A 27,740-nucleotide genomic window follows, 5' to 3' on the forward strand; every position below is an offset into this window, starting at 1 on the left:
AGGAAGGGTAGTACTGATATAGATAGTTTCAGATCTCAGTTAGTGGTTTGTATATAGGAATAACAGTAGCATCATGATGCATGAAGAGATTCAGCATTTTTTATGAAGAATTGTTGAACCTGGACTCAATGTGACAGTGTTTGTTCTGCAGCGTGTTGAAGGTGGGGATGTACCACGGCTGGTCTAGATCCAAAAAGCTGAGGTAATCGATAACCAAAATAAAACCAAAAAAGGAATACTACACTGTCCCCAGATGTTCCAAAACTCCCCACTTCCATCTGCATATTTAACAAGAACTTGTAGGAGATTAATTTAAATTAATTTGAACTTGCTTTCCCAAAATTATATGTCTGGCATCTTCCACTCTCCCAGAATGCTGCATAACTATTTCTCAGAGGGAAAAACAGCCTCCAGCCTGTAGCTCTGTGGTCCTTTTCTTATCACATAACCTAGATACACATATTTGTCATCGTCATCTGGCCTTGCTTATGTTAGACAAGAAGGGAAGGAGAAGGAAGGAAATGGATAGAGGAGGGCTTTGCTTTGGTTCTGCCCATGCTCATAAAACTAAAGTCTTAAAATTATTAGATTGAGAATATGGATAGAGAAGACCTAGTATTATCTCTTCCCTCTCATTTAAAAAGAAAAAAGAGATCTCTAAAGTTTTTTCCAGATATCAGCGAAGCAGGTCTCTCTGCTATTGGAGCATTCCCTGCTTAGACAAATTAATAATGGAAGAGCTTTAAAAATCAATTTCTAATAAAATAAAATGGTACGTCTCCAAATGATGGACTTGCTGTGCACAGCTGCTCTTGTGTCAACTACTAATGGCAAGCAATAGTGTTGCAGGCGTGATATTGAACTCTGCAAAGAAACTCATTACTGAAGCAGATACTAAGAGACTACAAAGCCTAAAAAATCCATACAAAATGAATCAAAAGCCTTGAAAAGCTAAGAACTTCACCTTTTCTTTTTTATTGCAAAAGGCTTTATATGTTATAGGTGTGAGCTCCTGTTAACAACTCAACATTTACAGGAACCCTTAGAGTAAAAAACAGTCCAAAATACTTTTCCAATATTGCAGGTTATCAATTAGTACAATTACTGTGTAAGTTGGATAGCTTGAATTTTATCCTGAAATAAACCTCTTTGACTGTTGTTTACTTTGTTGTTGTTTAAATCTGGGAGGAAAGAACCTGGGCTGCCATGATTTGGATCTGACCATAGTCATATGGAAAACCTTACAATATGTTTAATTGTGGTTCATTTTTTAAAACTGGTATGTTGACTATTGTAGCTGTGCACCCAGTTACAGGATAATGTGTTACTTCTAGTGAGTTAATGAAATTGTGGCCAGCAGCTGATGATACTGCCATGCTGGTGTCCTACCATTTGTTTTTGATATAAATTGAAATCTCCTGAAAATGCTTTTCCAGGAGGAAAAACAAACGAAAAAACCCAACACACCAAAACCATTATGTGCCTTCTCTACCTCTTCTACTCAAGCTCTAAGGATACCCCAGCCCCCTTGTAGGGGATGCTAGTTAGTCCAGATGAAACCAATGTGAGCAACATGTTTATTGAGGATGAAATTCAGCTTATACATGCAGAAGCAGAAATATTTGCCTCTGAATTGGGATAACAGAGTCAGCTCAGAGGTTAATTTTAAGTCACAGACTGCTCTGTGTGTTACAGGTTCAATTCAGTTTCATTTCTTTTGACACGTTTAGATCAATAAAGCAATAGATTTGTTTACATACAGACTGTTCCCATATAAAACTCATTGCTGAACTGATTTGAGATGAAACTGAGTTCAGTATTGCCCATAACCACGTAAGTGACACATGTTGAAAAAATAATCTGAGATTATTATACTCTTTTTCTGTGTGGGGATGGTGCTATGAAAGAGACAGAGGACATTGCACAGAGCTGTCAATGTTAGATGTTACGTGAAGAGAATTATTGGCAATTTTAAGTCATTATTTGAATAAAGTAGTTAAGTGTCTGCATTTAGTCTTGACTGAACATGTTCTGTAGTAACAGGTAATTGATCAGGAATCTTGGGGGGAATAGTGCTGATCAGTAATTAATCCAAAGTATCATTATGATAAAAATATCTTGAGTTTCAAGTATAGTGGTGCAAAACATTGTATGATGGTTAATGCCAGGTTAAAGTTACAGCTATTTATTATTTTTAACTACCATGTCTCATCACTTTTCATCTTTTACTGAAGAGTAACTGAGTAATTCTGCAGAGGTGCTGCTGCCACACCAAACTTCACGTGACTTCTTTCTGAGCAGTGGGCTAAAGAATGACACATTTCCTAACTAGTGTGGGCTGATACATACCTGATTATAGTTTTCATAGAATCATTTCAGTTGGAAAAGACCTTCGATCATCAAGTCCAACTGTAAACCTGCCAAGTCCACCACTAAAATCTAGCTTAAATCTTATTAATTTGTCAAACTATAAGAAACACAAAATGAAACTAAAGGCAAAGCATAAGCTGTATATTGCACCTTTGTTCCATCTGAAGAAGGCTTCACTGAATCTGGTGCAGGGAATTGAATAGTCTGTGTTCATGGATGTTTTTAATATGCATATGAATATTTATTTGAGATAGCAAAGTAAAATTCACCTTTAACAAATATTTGTTTGTCTAACCCTGTAAATGCGACATTGAGGCTCATTAACTAGTAACCCTCAAAGATGGGAAAGTGTGGAATTTGAGCCAGGATAAGATGCTGCTGAGGTTTGATAACAGGCTTTGTTTTACCTGTCTCATTGTCAGATTTCAGCCTCATTCCCCAAATATGCTACAGGTATGTAAAGCTGTTAATAATTCATCTGTGTCTCTCTGTTCCTTGCACGCACACACAGTGCACCACTGGAGCAGGGCAGGTGTCACTGGGGTCCCATCCAGATGGATTTTCAAGAAGGTCTCTGGAATCATCTCATGAATTAAAATGGGCAAATATAGCCCTTTCCTGAGGAATGCTTTCATTTAGGCTTTACATTATGACAGCCTCTGTACTGTATGAATTAATTTTGTGTGTAATCAACAAAACTGAGGATTTCCACCCTATATGCGTAGAAATTACAGAACATGCCTCATTCTTGATTGAAATATAGCCAGGACTGTATCTCCATAATGCAAAGAGCGGAAGTGGGAGGGATATGGAATCCAATGAATAATTTATAAAATATCAAATCTGACCACACGCCAGACAAGAAAATCATCAGAGAACATGACTAAAGCCTAATGTATGCAACAGAGTCTGTGTAGTGTTGACATAGTTGAAAGATATTAGTGTACAACAACGAAACGTGGTGAGCCTGATGTCTTAAAGACATTTGGTGAGCGGGGTTCCAAGACATCTGATTAAAATTCATGTTTTAAATATTAGATTATATAAATAAAGCTGTAAATCTCAAAATCCTCGATTTTCAGTTTCACGTTTTTAGGGAAATGTGTGATCATCTTTTTGTGCATTTCATTTTCACCTTCATCTTAAGCCATATAAAGCCTTTTCTCAATAAGATGAAAGCCAGTTTCCCCAAATGACCCAAGACAATACTTGTCTTTTTCAGTGGTCTTCATCCTTTCTAATTATTTCCTATATAATTATAAATGCATAATTATGTATTTTTTTGTATTTTTGCATAGAGAGCATTTATATTTTTTTCCTTTCTTTCTTTTTTTTTTTTTTTAAGCTGAAATCAAGGTGAATTAAAATTAGATCATTAGAAATCAACTGTCCTAAGGGAACTTCAGTTTTCTAGTAGCAGCAATTTCAGTAAGATCCTTAAATAGTCAGAATAATTCCAAAACTGGTGAATAGATTTGAGACCATTGAAAGTCATCTAAAATTAAAAGTGTTAACTCAGAGACCTGAGGATGAATGAGTAATTTAGTCTTGTTAATTCTTGAAGAGGGAATTCAGCACTACTTTGGTGTGAATGAAATTTCAGATACTAAGTGCTGACTCCTTAATTATGTTTAGCCATACAGAGACTTACTAACAGATGATGTTTACTGTTGTAGAAAACATCATAAGAATCAATAGAACTAGTTCTCCCAGTAAATGTGTATTTCTTAATTAGCGTTTGTATGATCCATCCCCCGTTAATATCTGACAAAAAATGTTTCAGTCTCGGTGTAGATCCAGAAAGTTTTCCTCAAGTGGAAACTTAAACACGTTGATGCTTGTTGTATTTGTCTCAAAAGAAGGTAATATTTTAATTAGGAAAAAGAAACTTATTTATGTGTGGCACAGAAATCACTGATTTAAAAGCGTGGTAAGGAACAATGTTTTTAAAGACCTTCTCCAATCTCTTTCCAGTCTTTCCAAGACTGGGCATCCTGAAAAAGTCGGGCTAGGGCAAAAGAAATTGTGGAATTTAGCTGTCGTCTTCAGCACTCGGAATATCTCCCCAAACAGAAAACACTGTTAACATTCACAGTCATCTTCAAAAGGAATAGATCGGCTGTGAGTAGTGTGCTGAGTGGTTTATTCACAATTTGTTTTATGATCTAAGAGCATGACTGGACCATTCAAATAGTTCATTATTTAATTCTGGCAAATGTCTTCTCTACAACTGTGTTTTTTAAATTATCAATATAGATATAGCTATAGATATAGCCAGAAAGGGTGAGCTTGAACTTTGTTGCAATCCAGGAAATTACTGAAAAAACTATGGTAGAACTGAGTGCAAAGCTTAGTTGCTCAAGTCTTAACAGAAGGACCTTCTCTGAAGAGCAATTTGGAAAGACTTGTCTTCAGATCCTTTATTTTACTTGGTTTCAACCAGAACCATTCTCTCCATAAAGAGAAAGGTGGGGAAAAACAAACAAACAAACCCCACCAACACCCGCTTTTGCTACACAGAGATTTTTTTTGTGCTTTTGGAAATATTACAGAAAGTCTCGGACATTTCACATTTTGTTATTCTGTGTTTCCTCACAATTTTAAGTAACACTTATTTTTGCCACTTCATGTTTCTGAAAAATTTGTCGCAGTAGATCTGGTCTACAGGACCCAATCCTGAAGTGTGCTTTGTCTGGGCGACTGGTGTTGATCTCAGAAAATGATGTGCTTGCCTGTCAGGTTGTGTTACATTAACACATATTGTAGCGCTCAGATTTTGCAGAAAAATGTAGCTGGATTGTCTTCTGTTACACAGACAAAATATAATCTTAACATATTTCTGTAAATTTTAGTTCAGAATTTAGAAAAGTTACATGATACTTCAAAATAATATGTGAATTAAGTTACACTGTCATCTTCTTGAAGGTTATGGTATCAGCTAAATTATAGCTAAATGTTTATGTGATGTTTTCAGTAGACAATTTATGTTAGTCAAGGAGCTAGTCTGTTATTTTGTGAACTTTTAGAAAATGCATTCAATTGTAATAATGACTATGTGAGTATTCATTGTTCTAGAAAAAACATGTTGATGTTATAATAGAAACAGTCTTCTTTAGCTCCTGCTTCTGAATTCTCTTTAAATCACCATCCATTTGCTCTAGAGAATGTAGTTAAGGAGGCAGATATATCTTTTATATGAAAAAAATATAATTCAAAAACAAAGTTTTAATTCACTTCTTAATTGAGATTGCTGAAAGCTATTGTCACACTAACAGTGTCAATTACATTTTATCTGTTGTTTTGAAATAAATCCAGACAGGTGCATTTAGGTAATTGTCTATTTATGAAGACTGTCCAAGAAATGGGTTGATTAAGAGGGACAGATTTGGTAGGGCACAATCTTTTATTACATGTTAATGGAAAGCCTAAAAGGTTGAGTTAAGATACAGCAGTGTTGGTCAGTACCCTGATTTATATTTGCAATTTTACCTAAAATACTCTTAATACAACCTGAAATGAGTACATGGAATGCAGATTTTTGAAGTCTCGGGGATGGATTTTCAGATAGAAATCAAATAGATGAGTTAGTCTGGAAGGACACAAAAAGTCCATGATTGAACATGTGCTAACCATGGCTTCAGGCTGGTAAAATAATGATACTTAAGTTATTAACAATGTTGACAAGTCTCAAAGGTTTTATTCTTTCATCTATGGAAATTTCAAAGACCCGCATCCATTCAGTTCACAAAGGTGGTTTGGTCTGAGATCATAAACAATACTGGTATCAAGTTTGAGGTTTTTCTGGTACACAACAGTGAGCAGTGTTTTCTGTGGCTGACAAATGTATACTGATAAATATATACTTATAAATGTCTTGTGGGTCACGCTCTGTTTAAATGTTCTGGTAACTGATGTGCTGACTCAGGTTATGCTCACGTAGGAAGGAGATTGTTTGGTAAAATCACAAATAGGCAGCTGCTCTCAGCTGTTGGCTTCTTTTCTATTCATGGATATAGATACCAGAATTTTTCCTATTTGTCTCAGATGAGTGCTTTTTCAGGAAGAATCCTGGAGCTGCCTATATCTTTCTGTATTTCCTAGACAGAAAAACAATTAATGTCAGGAAATAGCTGTCCCAATGCTGTTGGCATACAGTGAGAGAACAAATTGGAGAACATTATTTCATTTCATTTAACTTTTCACATTTTTATTTGTGTTCGTTAAGCTGTCAAATGGTTTTGAAAGTCTCATTTTGTTTTTCAGTGAGGAAAAAATGCCTACCCTTGCTTAAAATTATTGCAAAGCTTAGATTAAATGCTTGCAAAAGGTTATTAATCTTAGCATTTTCTTTACAGAGACACTAATATATCCATCTCATTTTACTTCCAGAAAATATGATACTTTCATGGTACTTTTCTAATTTGCTGTTTTAGGCAAAGCTCTCTCGAGCCAGTGAATAATTTTTTAGATGGATAACTGAGCTTTGCATCAGTACAGTCTGATTGTATACAACATGAATCAAATTATAACTGCTTTTGAAATGAAATACTTTCTTGTTCAAAAGTTATTTCATATTCTAAGGTACTTTGGTTCAAATTCTGGTTCCATTGCATTCAGTGGTGCACTATAGTCAGTAACTGTTTCTCCAACACAATTTGGCACTTTAAGATCTTTATATATACTTGTATTGCATTATATTATATGTTTTCATATATAAGAGTATGTAGGTATTTCAAAAACAGATAAAATACAGACTTTTAAAATCCATATCAAATGTTATATACTACGAAGTCTATGCTACTGATTCATTATAATGTTGTGTTTAAAATGCTTAAGATAAAAGTGTTTGTTTGTCTTTGTTTGTTTTTTTAGCTTCCCCATGGGTAGATAAAAGTCGAACTCCAAACAAAATAGATCTGTATGATGTTCGCAGAAGACCATGGTAAGCTTTCTTTAAGAAACTGATTTCTATGCATCACTTTCTTGATATGACTATAAAGACAATTTTTTCTGATTATTTTTATCTAATACTCCTTACTTCTAGATACTGCTGTTAAGTTTTTATAAAATCAGTTAATTCTCCTGAATAAACAAGATTCAAATTATATTATTTGTTATGTAGTACTTACTATAGTACATCATACTGCTGCATTACCTGGGCCTTTTCATAGGAGAGTAACTATGAAATATGTATAAGACAATTAACAATTTTAATTTTATTCCAAAATCAAACACAACCTGTATTATTAAACTTAACCATTCTTCCAGGGGTTTTTTTGCATATGTCTCAGGGTTTAGACAGTAAAAAAAATCACTACATTGGTAGAACAGAGAACAGTAGGATTGTTTTTCATTATTTTTTTCTGTAATGCATATTGATACTTGGATTCACACTGGTTCTATACATTTTTTCCAAGAATGAAGTGTTTTTCCTTCAGCTAGGCTGATGTAATGATTCCTCTGTCATCTAGTCTTTAGTTCTGAAATAGCATTCATGTTCTTCTGTTATCAACATCTAAAAATAGTGAATTCAGATCAGTATATCTGACTTCCAGGCTTTCCTAATGTGGTTTAGACTTTGTTTTACTTAGAAGGCACAACAAGAGAGAAAATTATAGTATAGGGGTTTCTAGTAGCTACAACAGAAGGATTTTGTTGATTCAGCTAGATTTAGAGATCTCAAAGTGTGTTACATCACACGCAACAAATGTGGGTTTGAATTTGTGTCATTCATACTCTTAATTTATTCCAGGTATATCCAAGGAGCTGCATCTCCCAAAGACATGCTTATTTTAGTGGATGCGTAAGTGTTTAATGTCTAGATATTGACATTAGAGGGATAAAAGTACTTAGATATGTTGAACAAATCTGTATGCTGAAAAAGGGAGAGAATTAAGAAGTCCTTATATGCAAGAATTGAAAATCTTGGTATGAACAAAATAAATACACAGGAAAAAACAATTCCAAAAAGTGCAAACCAAACCTGAAAGTTATTTCAGCTAAGCGCAAGGAAGTGGTTTTTAATTATTCTAATATTATTCTGCTTTAAGCATCTTAATTTTTGAAGTAATCAATTGAAAATTTCTCACGTGCATGGGGCAAGATCTGTTGTAAAACGCAACCCGAATCCAAATATATAGAATTATTGTAGATTTAATCATGATTTTATGATCCTGAAAGATGAGACTCTATGCAGACTTACAAGTCAAGTTTGGTTGCTATAAAATATTACTAGAAAGTCAACAAAGAAATTAATAGAAAACTATTTTCCTTAGCAAGGTTTTCTTTCTTTAATGTTGAGGGACCAAAAGAAGTGTTGATCCTGATGTGTCAAACAGATTGCTTAATGCCGAAAAAAGTCTCAGTAAGGGAATTTGCATTTAATGCTTCTAAACATGTAGTGCTTTCATATCAGCAGTGAGCCTTATCAACTTTTGTTATTTCTGCACTTCAGCTTAGGCTTTGCCTTGAATCAGACAAGTTGCCATTTGGATATCTGAAAATCTAAAACTGTAAATCTATGTGTAAGAGCATAAAAGATTTTGATAATGCAGTGGTTGAAGGTGGTAAACCCTCTCAGATCTCTTGAAATGAAAATGAGAATATGATGTATCACTATGACTTCACCTAAGCCACAGGACTGGGGTTTTCAATGCCAGTTTTGGACCTAATTTTTTATTATAATGTTGTAATAATACTAATAGTGAGCTGGAGAATTTAGGAGAACTATTGAAACATTTAGTGTGAAAGTTGGTGAGAGTGCTGGTTGGTCCTCAGTATTTTCTTTGTAAGTTTATTTGTTCAATTCAATTTCTCTGCTCGGTTGTGTATTTCTGTTAGGAGCGGGAGCGTCAGTGGATTGACATTGAAGCTGATCCGCACCTCAGTCATTGAGATGTTAGAGACCTTGTCTGACGATGACTTTGTGAATGTAGTTTCAGTGAGTATCTATTCTTTTCATAAAATTTACTTTGTCAACAAAGCCATAAGCAAACTATTTCCAATGCTACATGTGAGATACTTCAATGTTAAGCTTCTAAGAGACTTAAAATATTGCAAAATACCACCCTTGGCTAGGTGTTTTCTTGCAAAGTATAATGGAAGTCCTAGATTTGCTGCTATCTGAACAATTGAGTGAAAGGTAAAAAACATTTAAACAAACACCAGTGCAACCAAATTCTCCTTTCCAATATATTATTCCAGTCTGTGTAACACATCTTCTATTTGATTGGTATATGCAAATTCTCTTGAAACAATTGGTGGCTCCCAGGTTTTATTTTCTGGTATAAGATAAAATTATACAGAGGAGATGGGGGAGCTCCTCTTCCACAAAGCAGATATTTGGATTGCTTGTGTTAACTGATGTGTGATGACAGATGTACAGCCATACATCTGAGCTTTGAAGAGGTGTTGCTGAGAACTTCTACAGTTAGCAAGTTGATGGGCAGGAAAGCAATTTTTCCTGTTATAAGTAAGATAATAAAGGGGAGAATCAATGAAAGAATTCCAAAATGTGCATAATTTATATCTACAAAGAGAGCACATACGATATGCAGGTCAGAGGATTGTTAGGAGGGCAGAATTGTAAGGATTCTTTTGAATGAAGGTGGTAGTGGCTTTTTCAGAGCTGGCTTTTCAGCAGCTGAGATCTTTCAGACCATGACCTCAAAATTTAGTACTGCCTATAATCACTGCACTTCAAATTTTACTACCAGACTTAAAACTGTTTCTACATGACGGCTTTTAGTAGTTCTTTAAAGTAGTGGGTTGTGGTTTTTTAGTTTGTTTAGTTAGTTTTTGTTTTGATTTGTTGTGTTGTTTAGTTTTGTTTTGTTTTTAATGGTATTTTGTTCTTTCTAATACTTGTCTGGAATTTAAAGTGTTTTTCAAGAAAGCTGAAGGCTAAATAAAATAGATTTGGGCAAGGGGAAGACTGCATAGGCAACTTTCGGTTTTCCGACTGATACTTTGGGTGTCACGCTCTAGACTTAGGCCAGGCTTTTGTGTTTTTTATTAAGCTGTTGAACCGTAGAGCTTTGATTTTAAGGATTTAGGATGGGAACATTGACATACTCTTAATGACAAGAGACAGCCTGTATGGTGAGTAACTCTGGAATGATTTTGGAGGCAATTTTCAACTTCTACAGATGTGTTGTAGCTAGCCTGCAGGGAGAGAGACCTGAAATATCACTATCAGAAATCTCTTTGAACACCACTTATTGCTTCATTGTTTGCTGTCAGTCTAAGTAGACCTTTCTCCAAGTAGTAAAAAGAAGCCTTTATTTGCAATGGCACTTCCTTTGTTGAAGTTTTTAATAGTGGATTAGACCATTTTCTTTAGTCTAAACTGCAGTGAAAATAAACTATTATTTTAATCCTATTATTAAAGGAAATAAGCTTTCCTGTTATGACATTAAAGAACTCAAATCTTGTTGTTAGGTTCACTAATTAAAAAAAAAAAAAATCTAATCCTAAACTGCTGGAAATTGATTATTGCATTGAGCAGAGCTGTGCCAGCTTTTGCTATTGAAAGATCTGGAACCCCACTACTTCCTGATAGACACAGCTTTCCAAACTCTTTCCTTCATTTACTCCCAGCTGCCCAGATGTAGTGTAAATTAATGCTAAGCTTTCTTTGGGTTCAGGGTATTTTATTAGCTAAGGTTCAGTGTCATTTTAGTGAGGCCCCAAGATCTGTCTTGAAAAGGGACTAGAAATCTCTAAATATTTTCAGTGCTTTTTCCCAGTGGTTTGTAACTCAGAATATGTGAGGACCTTTCTTCCTGTAGTGAACTTCAGAGACACACATCAGATATTTGACTGCAGAACTGAAGAGGAGCTTTTGGTTGTGCTGTGCTCATCCTCAGATCAGGGCATCATTTGCAGAAATGTACATAACTGTCTAATGCATTTTGAAATGTTTTATAAAGTGCTATTTGGTGTTGAGCACTTACAATTTAAAAGTCCATATTAAGTTCTTTCAGTGTTTGATTGACTTTTGTATAACCTTTGTTCTTATATGTTCAAATGCCTTACATAATTCAAGTTGTGGGAGATACTGTGTTCTGGCATTTGATTCCTCTAACAGAAAGGGAATCATATGCTATAGATTCTAAACAAATGGCTCTACTACTACAAGGCATTCTTTAAGTGAGAGAAGTGAACACAGAAGTTTAGGGGTTTTTTTCCTCTTTTTAATGTTTGTTTTTTTTTTTTTTTTTCTCATTTGCTCAGTTTTTCCACGGTACAATCAAAGCCTCAAACCAAAGTTAAGCACCAGACGTGACACTGCTTAAGGAGAAGATGTATTATGTTTTAAATCAAGTGTGATAATATATTAGAATGATGATTCTTCTGATCAATCAGTTAGATCTTTCTTAGAAGGTCCGAGATCTCATCTTTATTCAAATATTAAATTCTTCATTTTACTGCTTTGATTTTTCCTCCTTATTCTTCCTTGTATAACTTTGGTGAAAGGCTTGATGATTTATTAGGTTTATGTACTGTATTAAAAGGCAGTTCATTAATTCTTATCTAATTTTAAAATAATCTCATTTTTCTTTTTTCTAAATGATCTGAGGACCGTATGGAGAGATGGTGATACACGAAAGATCATTATTCTTCACGGAATATTCTATAATAGAGAAGGCATGTCTAGGTCAAACTCTAGTGTTTTCTTAATCCAAACACCAAAATATCAACTTAAATAATTTGTTCTAGCTGAAAGAAATTTACATTCATTCAACATATTTCATGTTGTTACTAAAGGACAAAAGGAAATGGTCTCAAATTGTGCCAGGGGAGACTTAGATTGGATGTTAGGAAAAAAAATATTCACAGAAAGGGTTGTCAGGCATTGGAACAGCCTGCCCAGGGAAGTGGTGGAGTCACCATCCCTGGATGTGCTTTGAAGATGCTTTAAAGGAGGTTCTTCGGGACATTGTTTAGTGCTAGATTCAGGTTAGGTTATGGTTGGACTCAATGATCCTGAGGGTCTCTTCCATTTGAAAAGATTCTGTGATTCTATGACATTTTCTCCTGAGGAATCCCAGTGTTAGACATTATTCACTAATTAAAAAGTCAAAAAAACTAGGTGAAAATGTTCAATCAATAAAATACTAGCAGATGAATATGTGAATATTAGCAATAGCCAAAACTTATCTACGGTTTTTCTTTTGGCCAAGAAAGCAACAGTTGTTTTATGGCTTGTTAGCTTTAATAGCCATGGAGGGTTTAGTAATGAGGTTTTGAGTTAACTAGAGAGCTGTTTTACCGCTAACCTCTGCCAAGATGTTGTCCCACAAAACCGATATGTATGATGATTCATGCCCACGACTGAGAGACACAGATTTAAGCTCATGCCAATCACTTCCAGAAAGTGACAGATGATTTAGTGAACCGTGCCTGGTATCTAGAGAAATCCTGGGGAACAAAAAGCTTGAAAGTGGATGTGTTATAATGTATTAGTTCTACTGATCTAATGTAGTTCTTGCATTTATCACCAGTGAAAAGAGGTTGAACAAACTATTAAATCACGTAAAGATTGCCAGGGGTTAATATGTCATGATTTCCTCTGGGATTTGCATTTTTCTTATCTGAAGTGCTGTGCTTTGTTGCAGAAAGAAAACCTACTGTTTGAAAGAGCTTAAATGTATGAGTAATACAGTTGTTTCCCCACTAATCCGGTTACATGCTTTGATAACAGTAAGTGGTAGATGATAGGGGCAGCAATTCCATCCCAGCACGCTATGATTTAGTGACTTCATTTCAAATGTTGACACAGAAAGTGTAATTTGTTTATGATTGTGGGTAGGCTGCGGTTTGCAGGAGAAATGTATTTCAAGTTCAAATCTGTAGAGGTGGGAAAAACCACACAAAGGAAAAACCTACCTTGCAGCAACAGACACAGTAAAGGTCAGGAGCTGTAGGACTGTTTAAAATCACTTAGCCTTTGTAAAAATTCAAACTAGTATTTACTGTTTATGAACTGGGAATTAAATGTTATGAGCATCCCAGGGACAACAGAAAACTAAAAGCTCTTCTACTTTTGTGAAGTTCTACGCATGAAACAGAGTAAAGGAGATTTGTCAAAATTGATTTCAAAGAAAAAACTATGCACCCAGCCTATAAAATTGTTTTTAAGGATAAAAGAAATCTGTAGAAGATACACCTCTTGTTTCACTGATTTTTAATAGCAGCTTATCATGTATTAATAATTCCCACAGCTCAGTGATTGCCAGTCTGTTCATTTTGCCCCCCTTACTCTCAAGGTGAACACAAGCTTTATGTCTTCCTAATTAAAATATTTATTATATAATAATGGGGAGGAAGTGGCACAAAGGACTTTTCAGTTCCTCCGTTCAGATTGTACCTATATTCTCTTAGGCACAGGGAAATATTCCTTCACTCTAGGAAATACTTTCTTAAGCTTGTTGAAAAACTTAACAGACATGCCATGGGTGGAAACCTTAGCTTGAAGGCCTGCTGAAGGGAGGGGGATGCTAGATTTTGCAACCAGGTAACCTGTCATGCTTATGTTTTCTTTGTTAGAAGTTTTAGATTTGTGTGAGTGTGCTTCAGTTCACCTCATAAAAACTTCCAGAAATGTCTACGGTTTCATTTATTACTTCCATTTAAAGAGGTTTTTAGTGAATCTTAAATTAAATTACATACTCAAATAGACTAAGACATATCTTCTTCCTGTGTTTTTGAATTTTGACCCAGAAGAATTCACTGGTGGTTTGGTTTGTTGAACAACTTCACTATTCAAGGAAGTCATAAAGCATGATAATGATATCGGTGTGAGATACTGACACAGAAGTAGTTGTGTGGGTGGATGTAGAGGAGATAAAAAGGTCTCCTGGATGAAAGGGCCTACCAGCAGACTTGCTAATGAACTGAAGGAAAGCAAATGTCACTCCAGTCTTCAAAATGGGCAAGAAGGAGGACCTGGGTAACTATAGACTGGTCAGCCTCACCTCCATCCCTGGGAAACTGATGGAACGACTTATCCTTGGTGACATCTCAAGGCATATCAGGGATAAGAGGGTTATTAGGGGCAGTGAACATGGCTTCACCAAGGGGAAGTCATGCTTGACCAACCTCATTGACTTTTATGAGGACATAACAAGATGCATGGATGATGGCAGAGCAGTGGACGTGGTCTACCTTGACTTGAGTAAGGCATTTGACACAGTTTCCCACAGCATCCTTATAGCTAAACTGAGGGAGTGTGGTCTGGATGATCAGGTAATGAGGTGGACTGTGAACTAGCTGAAGAGAAGAAGCCAGAGAGTCAATTAAGAATAATATAAAGCCAAGTTTAGAGCTGGGTGTTGAGTTCTTAACCATAATCCATCTAATTGTATCATGACCTTTAAGTTTTTCTTAAACTGAATTGGTCATTTTCAAAACAAAGAGGAGCAATGATAGTTACAGAGAAACATCTTCATAGGAGTGTTCCTTAATGGAAAACCATTAGCGTTCTGTAATGGAAGGTGATTATCTTGCATCTTCCCTATTCAGGGAAGTAATTTGGTGTATGTGTTTTCATGCAGGCATGTTTGGTAAGCGCTGTAGGTGCTGGACTGAAATAAAGCTTGAAGAAGGTATGGTCAAAGTCTAATATTCGAATTCTGCATTGCTAGTAATTGCAGGCTGAACTAGACTATATGTATGGGAAACATATCTGAAGGACTGTTTAGCAAATGTAATGAAGAACAGGATTCTGCAAATAACTATGGAAACAATTTAGGGACCTGGAGAAAATTTAGGGACTAGGGAAATCCAACAATTGTTTAAAAGTTAGAAAGAATTTTCTTTTTAAAGCATTAATAATAGTAGGAATAGAAGCAAGAAAAGCAGTAGTATCAACAACATCATCTTTTTTTTGTTTGCCCACAGAATTATGTTTCCATTTTCCTTCCCCTCTAATGAGAAAGTTAAGAAAGGAGTCAATGTTGCTATGTTAAAGTATTTCATGTGGGGCTTGAGTTGAGAGGAAGATCAGGGTGGAAGAACATTACATTACCTGGCTATTGAAATGTGGTTAACTGATTTCAACGGGACTCTGAACCTCATGAAAGCAAATTACACAATTTATATCATGAAAAAGAAAAAAGCGAAGGACTGCTAGTAGTCAAACTTCTTGTTGTCTTCATCTGACATGAATGAGAACTGTTGTACAGCTTCAGCGGCAACTTTCCATCTAAATAGTGGATGGACTGATGGTTTCGTTTCTCTCCTGGGAGGCAAACGATGAACTCAGATTCTGAATGTGTGTCTTCCCTTTGTTGTGGCTGCATATTGTTACATAAATGTGGATTGTATCACACAAAAGCGATTGGCTCAGATTTAAAAAAAAAAGATTGTAGGTGTCTTCTTTCAGGACGGGAGGTGGTTAATGGTTGATTGCTTTGTTCTTAAAAGCATCATGACACAGTCTTGAGTGAGTCATCTGAGCAGCTGTATTTCAGACATATGCTCAAACTCACAGAATTTGACCTTTTTTTTGACTGGAGTTCATAAATAAATAAGTGATTTTATTAGAGCTGAGAAGTGCTGTTGCTGAGGAAAGCTCTTGTGTCCATAGACTTCAAAACTGTCAGATAAAGGCACTATAAGGATCACTAGTGAAAGCCCAATAAATTTGAATGGCACATACATAGTTAATATGCCTCAATAAATTGCAAGGATAGATTCTTGTTGTCTACATATCAATATTTAATGCTTTCCTGGAAGATGCACTTTAAGCAAACATCTACCACTAAATGCAGTTTTTAAGGTCTATTACAGAAGTAACCAAGGGAATTTTAAGTGATATGTGGGTGGTGAGACACTATGCAAGAAGTCAGACTAGATTATCTTGTTTCCCTTTTTAGCTTCAAATCAATAATACATAAAGGTTTTGGTTGTGGTTTTTGTGGGGTTTGTTTGTTTGTTTTGTTTTTGTTGTTTTAGTTTTGTGTGGGTTTTTTATTTGTTTGGTTTGGGTTTGGTGGTTTGTTTGGTTTTGTTTGTTTTTCTTTCATTTTCTCCTGCTTACTTAAATAATTATCCCAAGTAGCTGTTCATCATCCACCTTAGTTATTAAAGGACTGGAATATACTTCATCACCCTTGTATGATACGAATGTTTCAGCCTTCATCTTTGTAAACAGGCAATACTTACCAAGTACTTTTTTATTTTCTGTGTGTACTTAACAGTTTAACCATATCTATCTTGCAAGACATGTTCTAGTACTTAGGCCTTCTGTTATCCTTAGTGTACTTGAAAATTCCTTGTTATCTTCAGTTTAACCAGTCCTACAATATTGTCTGTGCAATAAGACAGAACAGCGAATACTTATATAAAACAGACATATACAGAATAAGTCTGCGATAAAGAGGTGAAAATGAAGTGTTACTCTGCTGTCCCAGTGATAATACTCCCTATGGTACTTGCTTGCCTTTTTTTTTTTTAAATATCTGGCTTAAAATAGTGTGCCAGTATGCAAAACCAATACATTAATAACACAAAACTCATGGTGATGTTAGTGTGGGGTCAAGTCTTCTCTTTTTGAGAATTACAGCTAGTAAAAGGGACCTTCTCCAAAAGCCAAATTGCCATGTTCAGCTTGAAAAACCTTTAGAAGATGAAGTTATTTTTCTTTTAGAGCTACAAAATGATAACCAAACCATCTGAATTTAGGAATTTGAATCTTTATTTTATTTATATTATATCTTTATATTATTTTTGCCCCTGTTAGGGGAAAGCATATCTTGCTAGATTCAACACCCCAAGATGGATGAGGCCACCACCGCTCCATGCCACAGATCCAATCACAAGTGTGGCTGAAGATGCATTCCCAGTGGGCATATACACATGGAGTACAAGTATATGCCACATAACATATATTCATGTGTAGACATACATACCAAGTCAGCCAGACAGGTAACACAGACAGATGCAGAGCACTAATGTGAACACAGGCAGTGCCAACAGCCTCATCCTGACCCCTATCTGCCAGAACTGGGTGGAAATCTGCTGGTGAAAATATACATACATATATATATGTATACAAACACACATGTGTGTGTACTGTGTGGATATTTCCAGCAGCTGGACTCAGTCACTCCATTTGCCCAGCAGCTGCCCCTCGATACCAGTCTGCAGTATTTCTGCACACAAGTTGCAGGTAGAGGCCATCTTGTGTACACACGCAGAGCTATCAGGGTTTCCTTTGGTTCCAATAGCCAACCCCTGCTCTGTGATCTCACCCTGACGGATGCACACACACACGGAGACATTCCAGTCGCACTCCAGTTTCTGACACTGAAGTCCACTCATTTCAGACTCTCTTGGTGCTGCAACATGGACATGTAGGCCCTGCAGCCCCTGGTGTGACCACACACAACCCCAGGCACAGACACACATGCAGAATAGACAGTCCCTCACCTAGGAAAAGAGCTAGAAATGGAGTTTAATTAGAAGGCAGGACAGATTGCACTGGTGAGGTGTAGGATGTGGCCAGACAAACGTACCAACCAGCAAACTATTTACACAAGACCAACATTTTTTTCCTCTTACCCCTCTGTTTCCCCCTACTTGTTTGTCCCCAAATCACCTGAATCCCTTTCCTCACCCTCATTCCTCATTGAATATTCCATACTAAGTCCTGTGCAATCCTGAAATGTTCTTCTCCTACACCCCATAATATCGCTCATACAACCTCTCTGAGACCAAAAGGCCTAGGCCCTGGCTATAGTTAGTGGAGGAAAATTAAAAACTCCTCCAAGCAGACAAGTCATTTTGATTCTCTTGAGGACAATGCACAGCCCTGGAGGTGCTTGTCTGTCTCCACTGGCTGTAGGGAGAGCTTGGGCCACTGCCCTGTACTGGGCTTCCCATTGAAAGATCATGAAATGAGATGAGCTGAATCATATTACCTCTTCTCAGCTGAGAATGCAAAAGGGAATTAGTTGGAATAAAACCAGGCTTTTTTGAGTTTTTTTACACCTTTTTTTTTCTTTTTTTTTTCTTTATTATTATTATTATTATTGTTACCATTTGCTTTAACATATCAGCTAATTTTTTACTGTAGGGTTATTAATTGCTAATTTAGTTTTCTGTGAAAGGAAAATGTTCAAAAGATATGTAAAAGAGAAAAAAGAAACTGAAAGAGTGGAAAAGGAATAAGACAAATCTTAAGATCTGTTTCACTTTAGATCTGTCATAAAGTGTTAATTCTAGGCAATGGAATACTTGAGTGCATGAAGAGCTGAAGAGAATGAAAATTAGAAGTTGAAATCCTACATTAGGGTGTCAGAAGCAGGAATGCTCCTGGAAACTATACATTTATTACTGTACAGTATAGCTGACAATTCCAGATGACTAGAAAAGTCACCTCCATTCCCCCTTTGAGAGATTGCTTTGGGCATCAATACAGATTTTTATTGTCTCCTCTTATAGTTGTCAAATGTCAGGATGTTAGACTTCTAATAGCACATGGCATGGGCTTCTGTGATTTTCAGAATAAATTCTAGCTCTCTAGTGTGTTAGAAGTATTTAAAATGAGTAGTTTAGTAGTATATAAAATGAGATGATAGCTCTACCTCATGGTTCCACAGGTTATTAAATCTATACCTGTTTCCCATTTCATAATTTTTAGTAAAGCCCAAGTCCTACTAAAGAGACCCTTGCTGCATCTCAGACCTACCATCAATCCATGAGTTTTTGTGACACGTCGAATGCTGGACAAAAAGTGCATTTCTGAGTCAGCTTTCCAACCAGGAACCAATTATTGCAGGGAGCTGTGATAGTATAATTAAAAATTTGTAGTGGGTGAAAGGTCTCTCAAACAATGAACTTGTTTCTTACCAGTTCTGAAGGGTCTGGGCTGGCCTTAAGGATTCTGCTGAGGAAAGATGACTCACCGTGTTAATGAAAAAAGAGGAAAATGCAGGCTGCCCATAAGGTTTGGACAGGGTGTGGGCTATTTGTTCTGTGCTTCCCCTTTTTTAGTATCTAAAAGTCATCTATTTGGTAGTTGAATATTTAAAGAAATGTGGCAAGATGTTAATTCGCTGTGAATCTAAAGGGACTCTCAGGCAAAACATGAATGAAACAATAATGGACTTCTCAAATCTCACACTTTTAAAGACTCATACTTTTCCCTCCTGGCTCACACGTTTCTGCCATAGCAGCAGCATCTCACAGGGTGGCAGTGAAGCTGCCACTGCCTCCCCCCGGCTTGCGAACCCCAGGTGCCGTGTACAGCCAGGGACATTGCTCTGCCCTGCAAGGGTGAAAGGGACATTTAAGTCAAGCCCTGGGAATACAGAAGTGACATTATAGTCCCCTGCCATCCCCCAGTTCTGTGGCCTGCTGCTGAAGTGTATGTCTTTCTTGCAGTTTGGTGCACTGACTAAACATTTATCTTGATTATGATGCCCTGAGTAACAACCTCACATATTGAGTAAATTTATAGATAAGGGTTTAATAGTAAAATCTTTATCTCTGGTGACCAGTGATAGCACACGAGGAAATTGAATGAAGCTGCATCAGGGGAAGTTCAGTTTGGACATTAGGAAAAGGTTCTTCACCAAGAGGGTGATCAGTCACTGGAAAAGGCTCCCCAGGGAAGCGATCACCGCACCAAGCCTATTAGAGTTCAAGGAATGTCTGTACAGTGCTCTTAGCCATTGCTTTAGTTTCATGTAGTTCTGCAAGGAGCAGGGAGTTGGACTTGATGATCCTTATGGGTCTCTTCCAATTCCAGATATTCTATGATTCATCTTTTTTGGCAAAAGGTGTTTCATGTTCTAAATAACTTGAATTTGACTCAAGATTTTTAAATACTTGACCTCTAGTCAAGTATTTAAAAAATAAAAAAATAAAAAAATAAAAAATTATACAAAATCGCTTTCTATGAAGTCTCCTGTTAGAGCTCTCATGATGTCCCAGGGTAACAATGCTGTACAGCACAGAGAACAGACGGCAGCTCTGCAGCAGTGCAGGAGTTCAGATCAGCCGGGTTTCTCTGGGAGTTGCTGAAGTTTACAGTACTGAATTTTTCAGTAGAAGTCAGAAACGCATCATCTTTAGTAAATAATACATGTTAATTTAGCAACAGCATCATGAAATGACCATAAGTGAGTTCATCTTGCTAAGCTACTTCATCTGTCAGCCTGCGCTGACAGTCTTTGTTGTAACTCTGAGATTTGCAGCCCAGCATCATGCTCTATGGCTCCAACATTGATCCCTTTGTACTGCGTGTGAGCATTGCATTGATTAATGTGTGCATTACCATACTGGTAAGAAAGGTTAACAAAGTTAACTGAGAGCAGATTTTGGCCCAGTATTTGGTCCTTTCACAAATAGTTGTTTCATATTACGCTTATTTTTTTTTTTTTTAACAGATATCATGTGACTTAACAGTTTTTTTGTTGTTGAACGCTCCTACATCTGATCTATCAAGAGTCCTTTCAGAAACCTTAGTATTAAGCATTTTTGCACCTTACATGCCTTCTGTCTATAATATGCATATATACATTTCACAATGAAAATAAATGTAATGCATTTAAAATTTCAAGAAGTATCAATAGTGTAAATTGTCATAGAATCCTAATTTTATTTCATCCTATACTTGCAACACAGTTTAAGAAATTCAGGAGTGCTCCTGAGTACTAGAATAAAGTTTAAACATTTTCTCTACAATGTATATGTAGGGTGGTACTGTATATCTGAAGAGTATCAGTACACAGGTCATAGGATAGGAGAAAACAATTATTCTGTAGCAAGGTATGAATGCTGATCTTTAACACCACGTATTATTTTTTGGCATGTCAAATTACAAACCTTTATTGCCTGAACTGCCTCAAATTCTCTTTGTGCTGAGATCTACATGGGAATAAAACTTCACAAATTGCTTTCTCACTATTCTCTAAATGGATTCTGATAAATATTTATAATAGCTTCCCACTGCTGAAATATAGATTGTAACTGGCCTTATTCAAAATTCAGTTATTCCTGGGATTAACCCTAAAATCCTATTACTAAGCCTAAAGCAGGAGGAAAAAAAGGAAAAGAAAGCAACAAAGCTGGATTTAGCTACAAGACGAAAGCCTGATGAAATCAGATCTATTTCACTATTGCTCATTTAATATGTATAGATACAACTGGGTCACCAACCGGATTTAGCCATGAGGTAGAAGTAGCATAGCAACAAACCTCGGCAGATTGAAAGTCAGCAATAGTAGTATCTGATTAGATCTTCAGCAAGCTACCTATATTTTTCTTGATTTTCAGTATTCCCAGAGTGATTTGTTGGTATTTTAAATGTATAAGTTTTGTATCTGTAGCAAGTTAAATATGGGAATTACTGCTTTGTTCAATTTTATATTATTTTCTATAGATGAAAAACATTTCTGAATGCCTAAAAGTACACAATTTAACACAGTTTGAGGCAAGGCCTCATTTAATGGCAGCAGTTTTTGAGGGGTAGTTTTTTAGGACATTTTTGGGGGGTTATTTGTTTTGGTTTTTTGCCTAGAAGTATGATTTCAGGAGATTTTGATTAAACATGCTATTTTGAATCTGTAGATATTAGCAAACTAACTGGGATGAGTGAAGAATAGGGAGGCATCAGGTAAAGATGACTGGGAAAATCTGAATTTTTACATAGATTTGGTACTAAACAATATTCAATAACAATATTATCACTTGTACAGATTTTGAAGACGGAGAAAATATTTAGATGGGGGTTGGTAGACAAATGTTAACTTTTACAGCTTTTTCATTATGAGTATTGTAAACATGGTTTGTAAGGCTCTTGGCAACTGAGATACTCATTGTGGTGATATAGATCTGGAAAAAAATAGATATTCACCCTTACGGAGCTGGGACCTCTTATGTTCAACATGTGCAAATTTTACTTTAGGAAGGAAGTTTGGATTTTGATATTCCTGCTTCTTCACTCATTTGGCACACAGGTGTATTTAATAGTTTTATTTCTCATCAGAAATGTATGCCATTCACAGAAGGCCCCAACTGCCTCCATCAGTAGTGTAAATTTTCCCATTTCTAGAGAACATTTAGTGCCACCTAGTGACCAAAACCTGAAAAGGTTTTTGGAAGTTTCATCAATTTATCGGTTTCGATTTATGTTGTTTAATTTACCATTATTTTCAGATTGAATTGCAGAGCTACCACTTCTTCCCTCAATTTCTTTGCCTGAGGATTTACATAAACTTCTCGCTGTCCTTATTAAATGTTGACTGAAACTTGTTTTCCTGAACATGTCATAAAAACAACTAAGCACATATATGTAGATAAACATTATATAGAGATAAACATTTTTAATAAATATCTATATGAAGACATTAGATACAGTAGGAAAAAAAAGGTACTGTTAGAAACAGTAACAAGCACTTTGTGGTCAAGATAAACGACTGCCCCAAGATACTACTTTTTAATTCTTTATAACATTTCTTCTTATGCTGCTGTTTCTGATGCCTGTTTGTTTTGCTAATATTACAAGCAATGTGAATTGGAAGACAGTGCAATGAAGGGGATGCTTTGGTTTTTCTTTCATAAAAGAAGCAGAATCAATTTAAATGTTTTCTTTGTATTTAAATCACCTCCTACACTTGCCAAAAGAATGATTGACACTTGATTTCGGATTTTTATCCATAATATATCTCTTGGGAGGTAGAGATATATTTAGGTACATAGAGGTATAGGTGGATATACAGAAGCAAACTTGAAACATTCATCAACTTATACATTGCCTGTGAAATTAGAGGTTTTTCTCTCACGGTGCTGTAGTCTTCAGAATAAGTCACAGTAGGTGTGTGTGCATTTCGAAGAAGTTTAAGAGAAGAGCTATTTATGAGGAATTTTTGCTGTAAGGATTTGTGCCTTGTTTGACCTTGTGGTATAAACAGCATATAGCAAAATACTAATATCAAGTTAAAGGGCAAATTTGCAAAGTAAGAGTTGGTTGCACAAAGGAAAGGGAGAAATCACATTCTGGTGCTCTAGTAGAGGGAAATTTAGATTAAAGCTTCTGGCCGTGTCTTTACCTCACATTTACTTGTTTTCTTCCCTGTTGCTTCGCTTTTCTCACCAATAAAATGAGAACAGTTCTGTGCAATTTCACAAGGAGGCTGAGTTGCTCAGTAATGTTTGAAAATGTCTGTGATGCTAAAGTGTGGACGTCCCTGGGAGTTATGTGCTATGTGCTACTTGCTAAAGCGTGTCAACTGGGGACAGGTCGGTTGATGTCTGCAAAAAGCAGATTTCTAAAAAAAAAAAAATCCTAATAGAGCAGTTTGCATCTGTTCACCATGTGATATATTGAGCTGAATGCAGTTGTAGGGGTGAAAAAGGTATTATACATGTTTTTCTTCTCATCTGTTTCACATTTGTTGGTTGGTTGTTTTGTTTGTTTGTTTTCCAGACTGCTTGATAGCTTTTATCTTTCTACTTATCTGTCTCAAATATTTTTCAGTCCATGTATATCCCCCTTCTGAGTACCTATAATTTCTTTCTTCATTTTGCAGTCTTTTTCCGTGAGAGTATTTCTTTCTGTCTGTCTTAATGAAAACACCTCTCTGTAGCACCTCTTGTAATTTATTTTTTGATCTGTCATCATATCCACAGAGGCTTTAGAGTGGAAACAGAAATAAATCAACATTTCTCTTTTTCCTTAAATTCTCTAATATCCTGGTGTTGGAGTAAGAGTTCTAATAATATTAAAGAAAAATTTCCAGGTTGAGACTCTAGAAAAGAGGAGGCTTTTACCAATGCAGAAGTAGCTATTCTAGAATCAGGAGGGTTTCAGAATGACAACCCCTTTTCTTGTCCATCAGTTGAGCTCTTGGGACACTGCATTTCAGAGGTCCACGTGTCTGAAGGAGCCCACAGCAAAATGCAGCTACCCAAGGGAGGGCAAAGTTCTCTGGTGTTCAGGTATTTCACTGCACTTCTGTATAATTTTCCATTGGTTTTGCAAGTTGATCCTTCTCTGAATAGGAAGATAAAGACAAAATCCTCATGAGACTGTCAGATTAGTGCTTCTGTTTCTGACCTTCTCTAGAATGACAAGGTTCAAGCAGTCTTAAACTCCTTTTTTCAGAGTTGCATGGTCGGAGTTTCACGTTAGGTTGAACTGATCAACTTATCTTTCAAGTCATTGAGTTGCCCCATATCTGGCCAAAGATTATACTAGGTGATTTGAGGTCAACTGAATGATGTTCTTAGATATGCTTAGTGCCCCAGTAACAGGTGTGGGTATTCCTGGCCAAACCTGTGAATAGGTCTTCATTTCCTCAGGTCAGAGGATCATTCTAGGAGATCTCAAAGGCAGAGGCTACGAAAGGATATAAATATGTCCTGGGTTTGTTAAAAACAAGTTTCTCTTTCGGTGAATTTTGCCTGTCAGCTAAAGCCTTCATATTAACTGCATTTTCCTGGAGAACCAGACACATGTTTTGGTAAACATAGCAATGGAATGCAAACTTATTGATAAGCATGGATGGACATCTCGCGAGAGGGGCGACGAGAAACAAGTGACTAAGAAACTGACCAACTGTGTATAACATTCCATTCACGTGAATACTTCATATAAAAGTGGGAGATCACAAGGATCTCGTCCCTTTTTCCCTTTTTCCTTATGGCCGACATTAGGAGAGGATCTTACTAGTCGTCCCTGCGAACTGAGGCCTAGTGACACACTGAATCCAGCTCCAGTTGGCTGCAGAGTCTAATCCAGGACTTTGGGTGCCGGCTCTGCAGTTGCTGAGACTTTCAAGATTGGTTTTGCATATTTTGTATTATTTTCTCTATTCTTATTATTGGGTACTGAGAAATTATCTAGGGAAAAATATATCTAGATCCTATACCTGGCTATATAATTATAAGACAGATTTAAAATATCGTGAATTATTAATATAATTACAATAAAAGCTAAGGTTGCCCAGTTTTCCATGATTTCCAAGTATTTTGCTGCAAACTCCTTTTATTTTGGCTTAGATAACGAATAAGCTTTTTATAACATATAGTTGAAAAGCAGAAGCTGTCACTGGTGGTGACATACTGTATAGGATGGCTTTAGATTTTAACAATTGAATGGTTTGCCTCCAAATGTCATCTGTTGTTCAGTAAGTGGCATCGTACACAAATTCCGCTTATTTTATTTTCTTTTCACCACAATAGTATTTTTGTGAAGTATGTTTATCTTTACTGCAATAATTAGGGGAAAATTCCAATCTAATAAATACCCAACTGACGTTTCATATAGAGGCATTAAGAATATTTTATTCAATAAAGTATGGATTGTAACTAATTTAACTTTAAACACTTGATATGATTGGATTTTGAAAGAACATGGACTTTTTGAAGTGGCAACTGGTTTTTGAAATTTTGCATCTTCTTTTTTCCAGGCAGATACTAAGTGATTGAGTATATTAACTGTTTTTTCAAGAAGTCATCCAAACATAAATAATCATTATTATGATTCTTAGTAGCCCGGTAATACGTCCAGTAATCATTAAAAGCTTATTGCAGGTATTTTGGCTTTTGAAATTTTAATGTGTGAAAAATTATTAATGCCACTAGTGCTATTATATTTCAGATGAGTTTAACTGAAACCTGGCTCAGTTTGTCTAACTCAAAGTTAGGAATAGTCCTGGTATTTGTCATATAGTGAACTAGTTAAAGAGCAAAATTATTGAAGTGTTATAACAAGCCAGTTTTAGGGTGATTTGAAAGCCTTTACACTTGAAATCCTTCAGTTATTTCAGTATTGTACTGGAGTTCAAATTAATGAAATGTAGCCCTGAATTTTCTTTCCCGCTTTGAACATTTTTATCAGTCACATTTCAACTTTCAGACTTGCCTTCAATTCCTAGCAAACAGGTAAATGTTCATTTGGGAGGATAGTTGTTCCATCTACTGCTCCCTTTATGTAATAAAACAAGTCTTCTCATCTGCTTTGTTGACTGATGTTAACATTAATATTGTCTGATGTATTTCGAAACATCTGGCTCATGTATCAATTAAATCATGTTATTTGCAGACTTTGGTTGATATAACTCTCCATTCTACAAATGTGTTATTTCTCTCCTTCATTTTACGTCAGCTTTTGTTGATTTTGACCTTGACCCTTTGTTCACTTTATATCACGTGTAAGTGCAGCACAGTTTACTTATTAACTGCTCAAGCAGTTTGAGCCAGTATTCCTGTCGATTTTTAAAATGTCAATTTTGTATCCATAATTACCAATCCATATGCTAGACACCTGAACTTCATAGAAATAATTAACCTGATACATTTGCAGGACTGCTGGCAAGCAATTTAGATTTGCAGTTTAATGTTAGTGGCATTCTAGGGAGAAATTTTCACTTGTCGCTAAATTTTCACATGAACACCTAAACCACAGTTTGCAACAGCCCAGGACAAAGAATGTACAGACCATAAGATTTGACTTGTGATTACTTTTATACTAACTCATTAAATAATATGCATATAATGTCAGTGATGAAGCAGAACTGTGTTTTCACTCTACTTTTTCAGATTAAATTGGCTTGTATCAAGCAGAGCTACCTACCAGAGAGTGTTCTTCTACTGTCCAAGCACAAGACTTGTGCTCTCATCCCATCCCATCCCACAGTGAGAATTCATTTTCAGACCTTGCATTTTTAAAATATTTTCCTTGAGTAATTTTCCCATTGTCTCTACAAAATTAGGTCAAGGCAAGCTGAAATAATTCTACAGCACAATAGTGTTTTCACTCCCGCATGGTTAATGCACCTAATAATCATTGGTTGATTTATTGGGCACTTCGGTAAGAAACTACTATAAGAAGCATCGTTGAGTGTGTCAGTGTTTTGCATGAAAGTGAATTGATTAGAGTTGTATGATCATTTTGTGGTTTTGCTTAAGCAGCAAAACATGCTGCTTCAGCACAGCGAATAAAAATCCCCACATGATAGCGAGGAGAAATGGAAAAATGAATGACCATAATTTGTTTGAGTCTGGGGAAAGAACTCTTATAAAATGGCTTTAAAATCACTCAATGGAAATGTTAGAGTTCAGCTGGGACTCCTACATTATAATGACAGTAGAAGGTTGGTCCTACCAAAATATTATTTTCTGGCAAATATGGCCCACATTAAAGGAATATTCAAGCTGAAAATTTGGTTATACCTAATTCAATTCCATGCATTCCTTTAAAATAAAGGTGAAGTTTGCATTGTGACACTGGGAGAGATGGAAAATATTTTTAATCTTCATTATCTCATCCTATTTTCACACTTTTGTGACTGTAAATAATTTAGATACACAACACTAATATTTGTAGCATTTTGGAAATTAAAGCCCTGCTAAAT

The 27,740-nt window shown here is 36.0% G+C and overlaps 1 protein-coding gene across 1 annotated transcript in view; it reads left to right on the top strand.

The window, feature by feature from the left end:
* Positions 1-27,740, top strand: part of CACNA2D1 (calcium voltage-gated channel auxiliary subunit alpha2delta 1) — a 396,917-nt gene that overhangs the window by 279,049 nt on the left and 90,128 nt on the right. The window contains exons 8-10 of the mRNA XM_082061285.1: positions 7,243-7,312; positions 8,123-8,173; positions 9,211-9,310. Coding sequence (XP_081917411.1) covers positions 7,243-7,312; positions 8,123-8,173; positions 9,211-9,310 — 221 coding nt within the window. The remainder of the gene's footprint in view (positions 1-7,242; positions 7,313-8,122; positions 8,174-9,210; positions 9,311-27,740) is intronic.

The sequence above is a fragment of the Streptopelia decaocto genome (assembly GCF_964273445.1).
Source record: "Streptopelia decaocto genome assembly, chromosome: 1".
NCBI classification, from domain to species: domain Eukaryota; kingdom Metazoa; phylum Chordata; class Aves; order Columbiformes; family Columbidae; genus Streptopelia; species Streptopelia decaocto.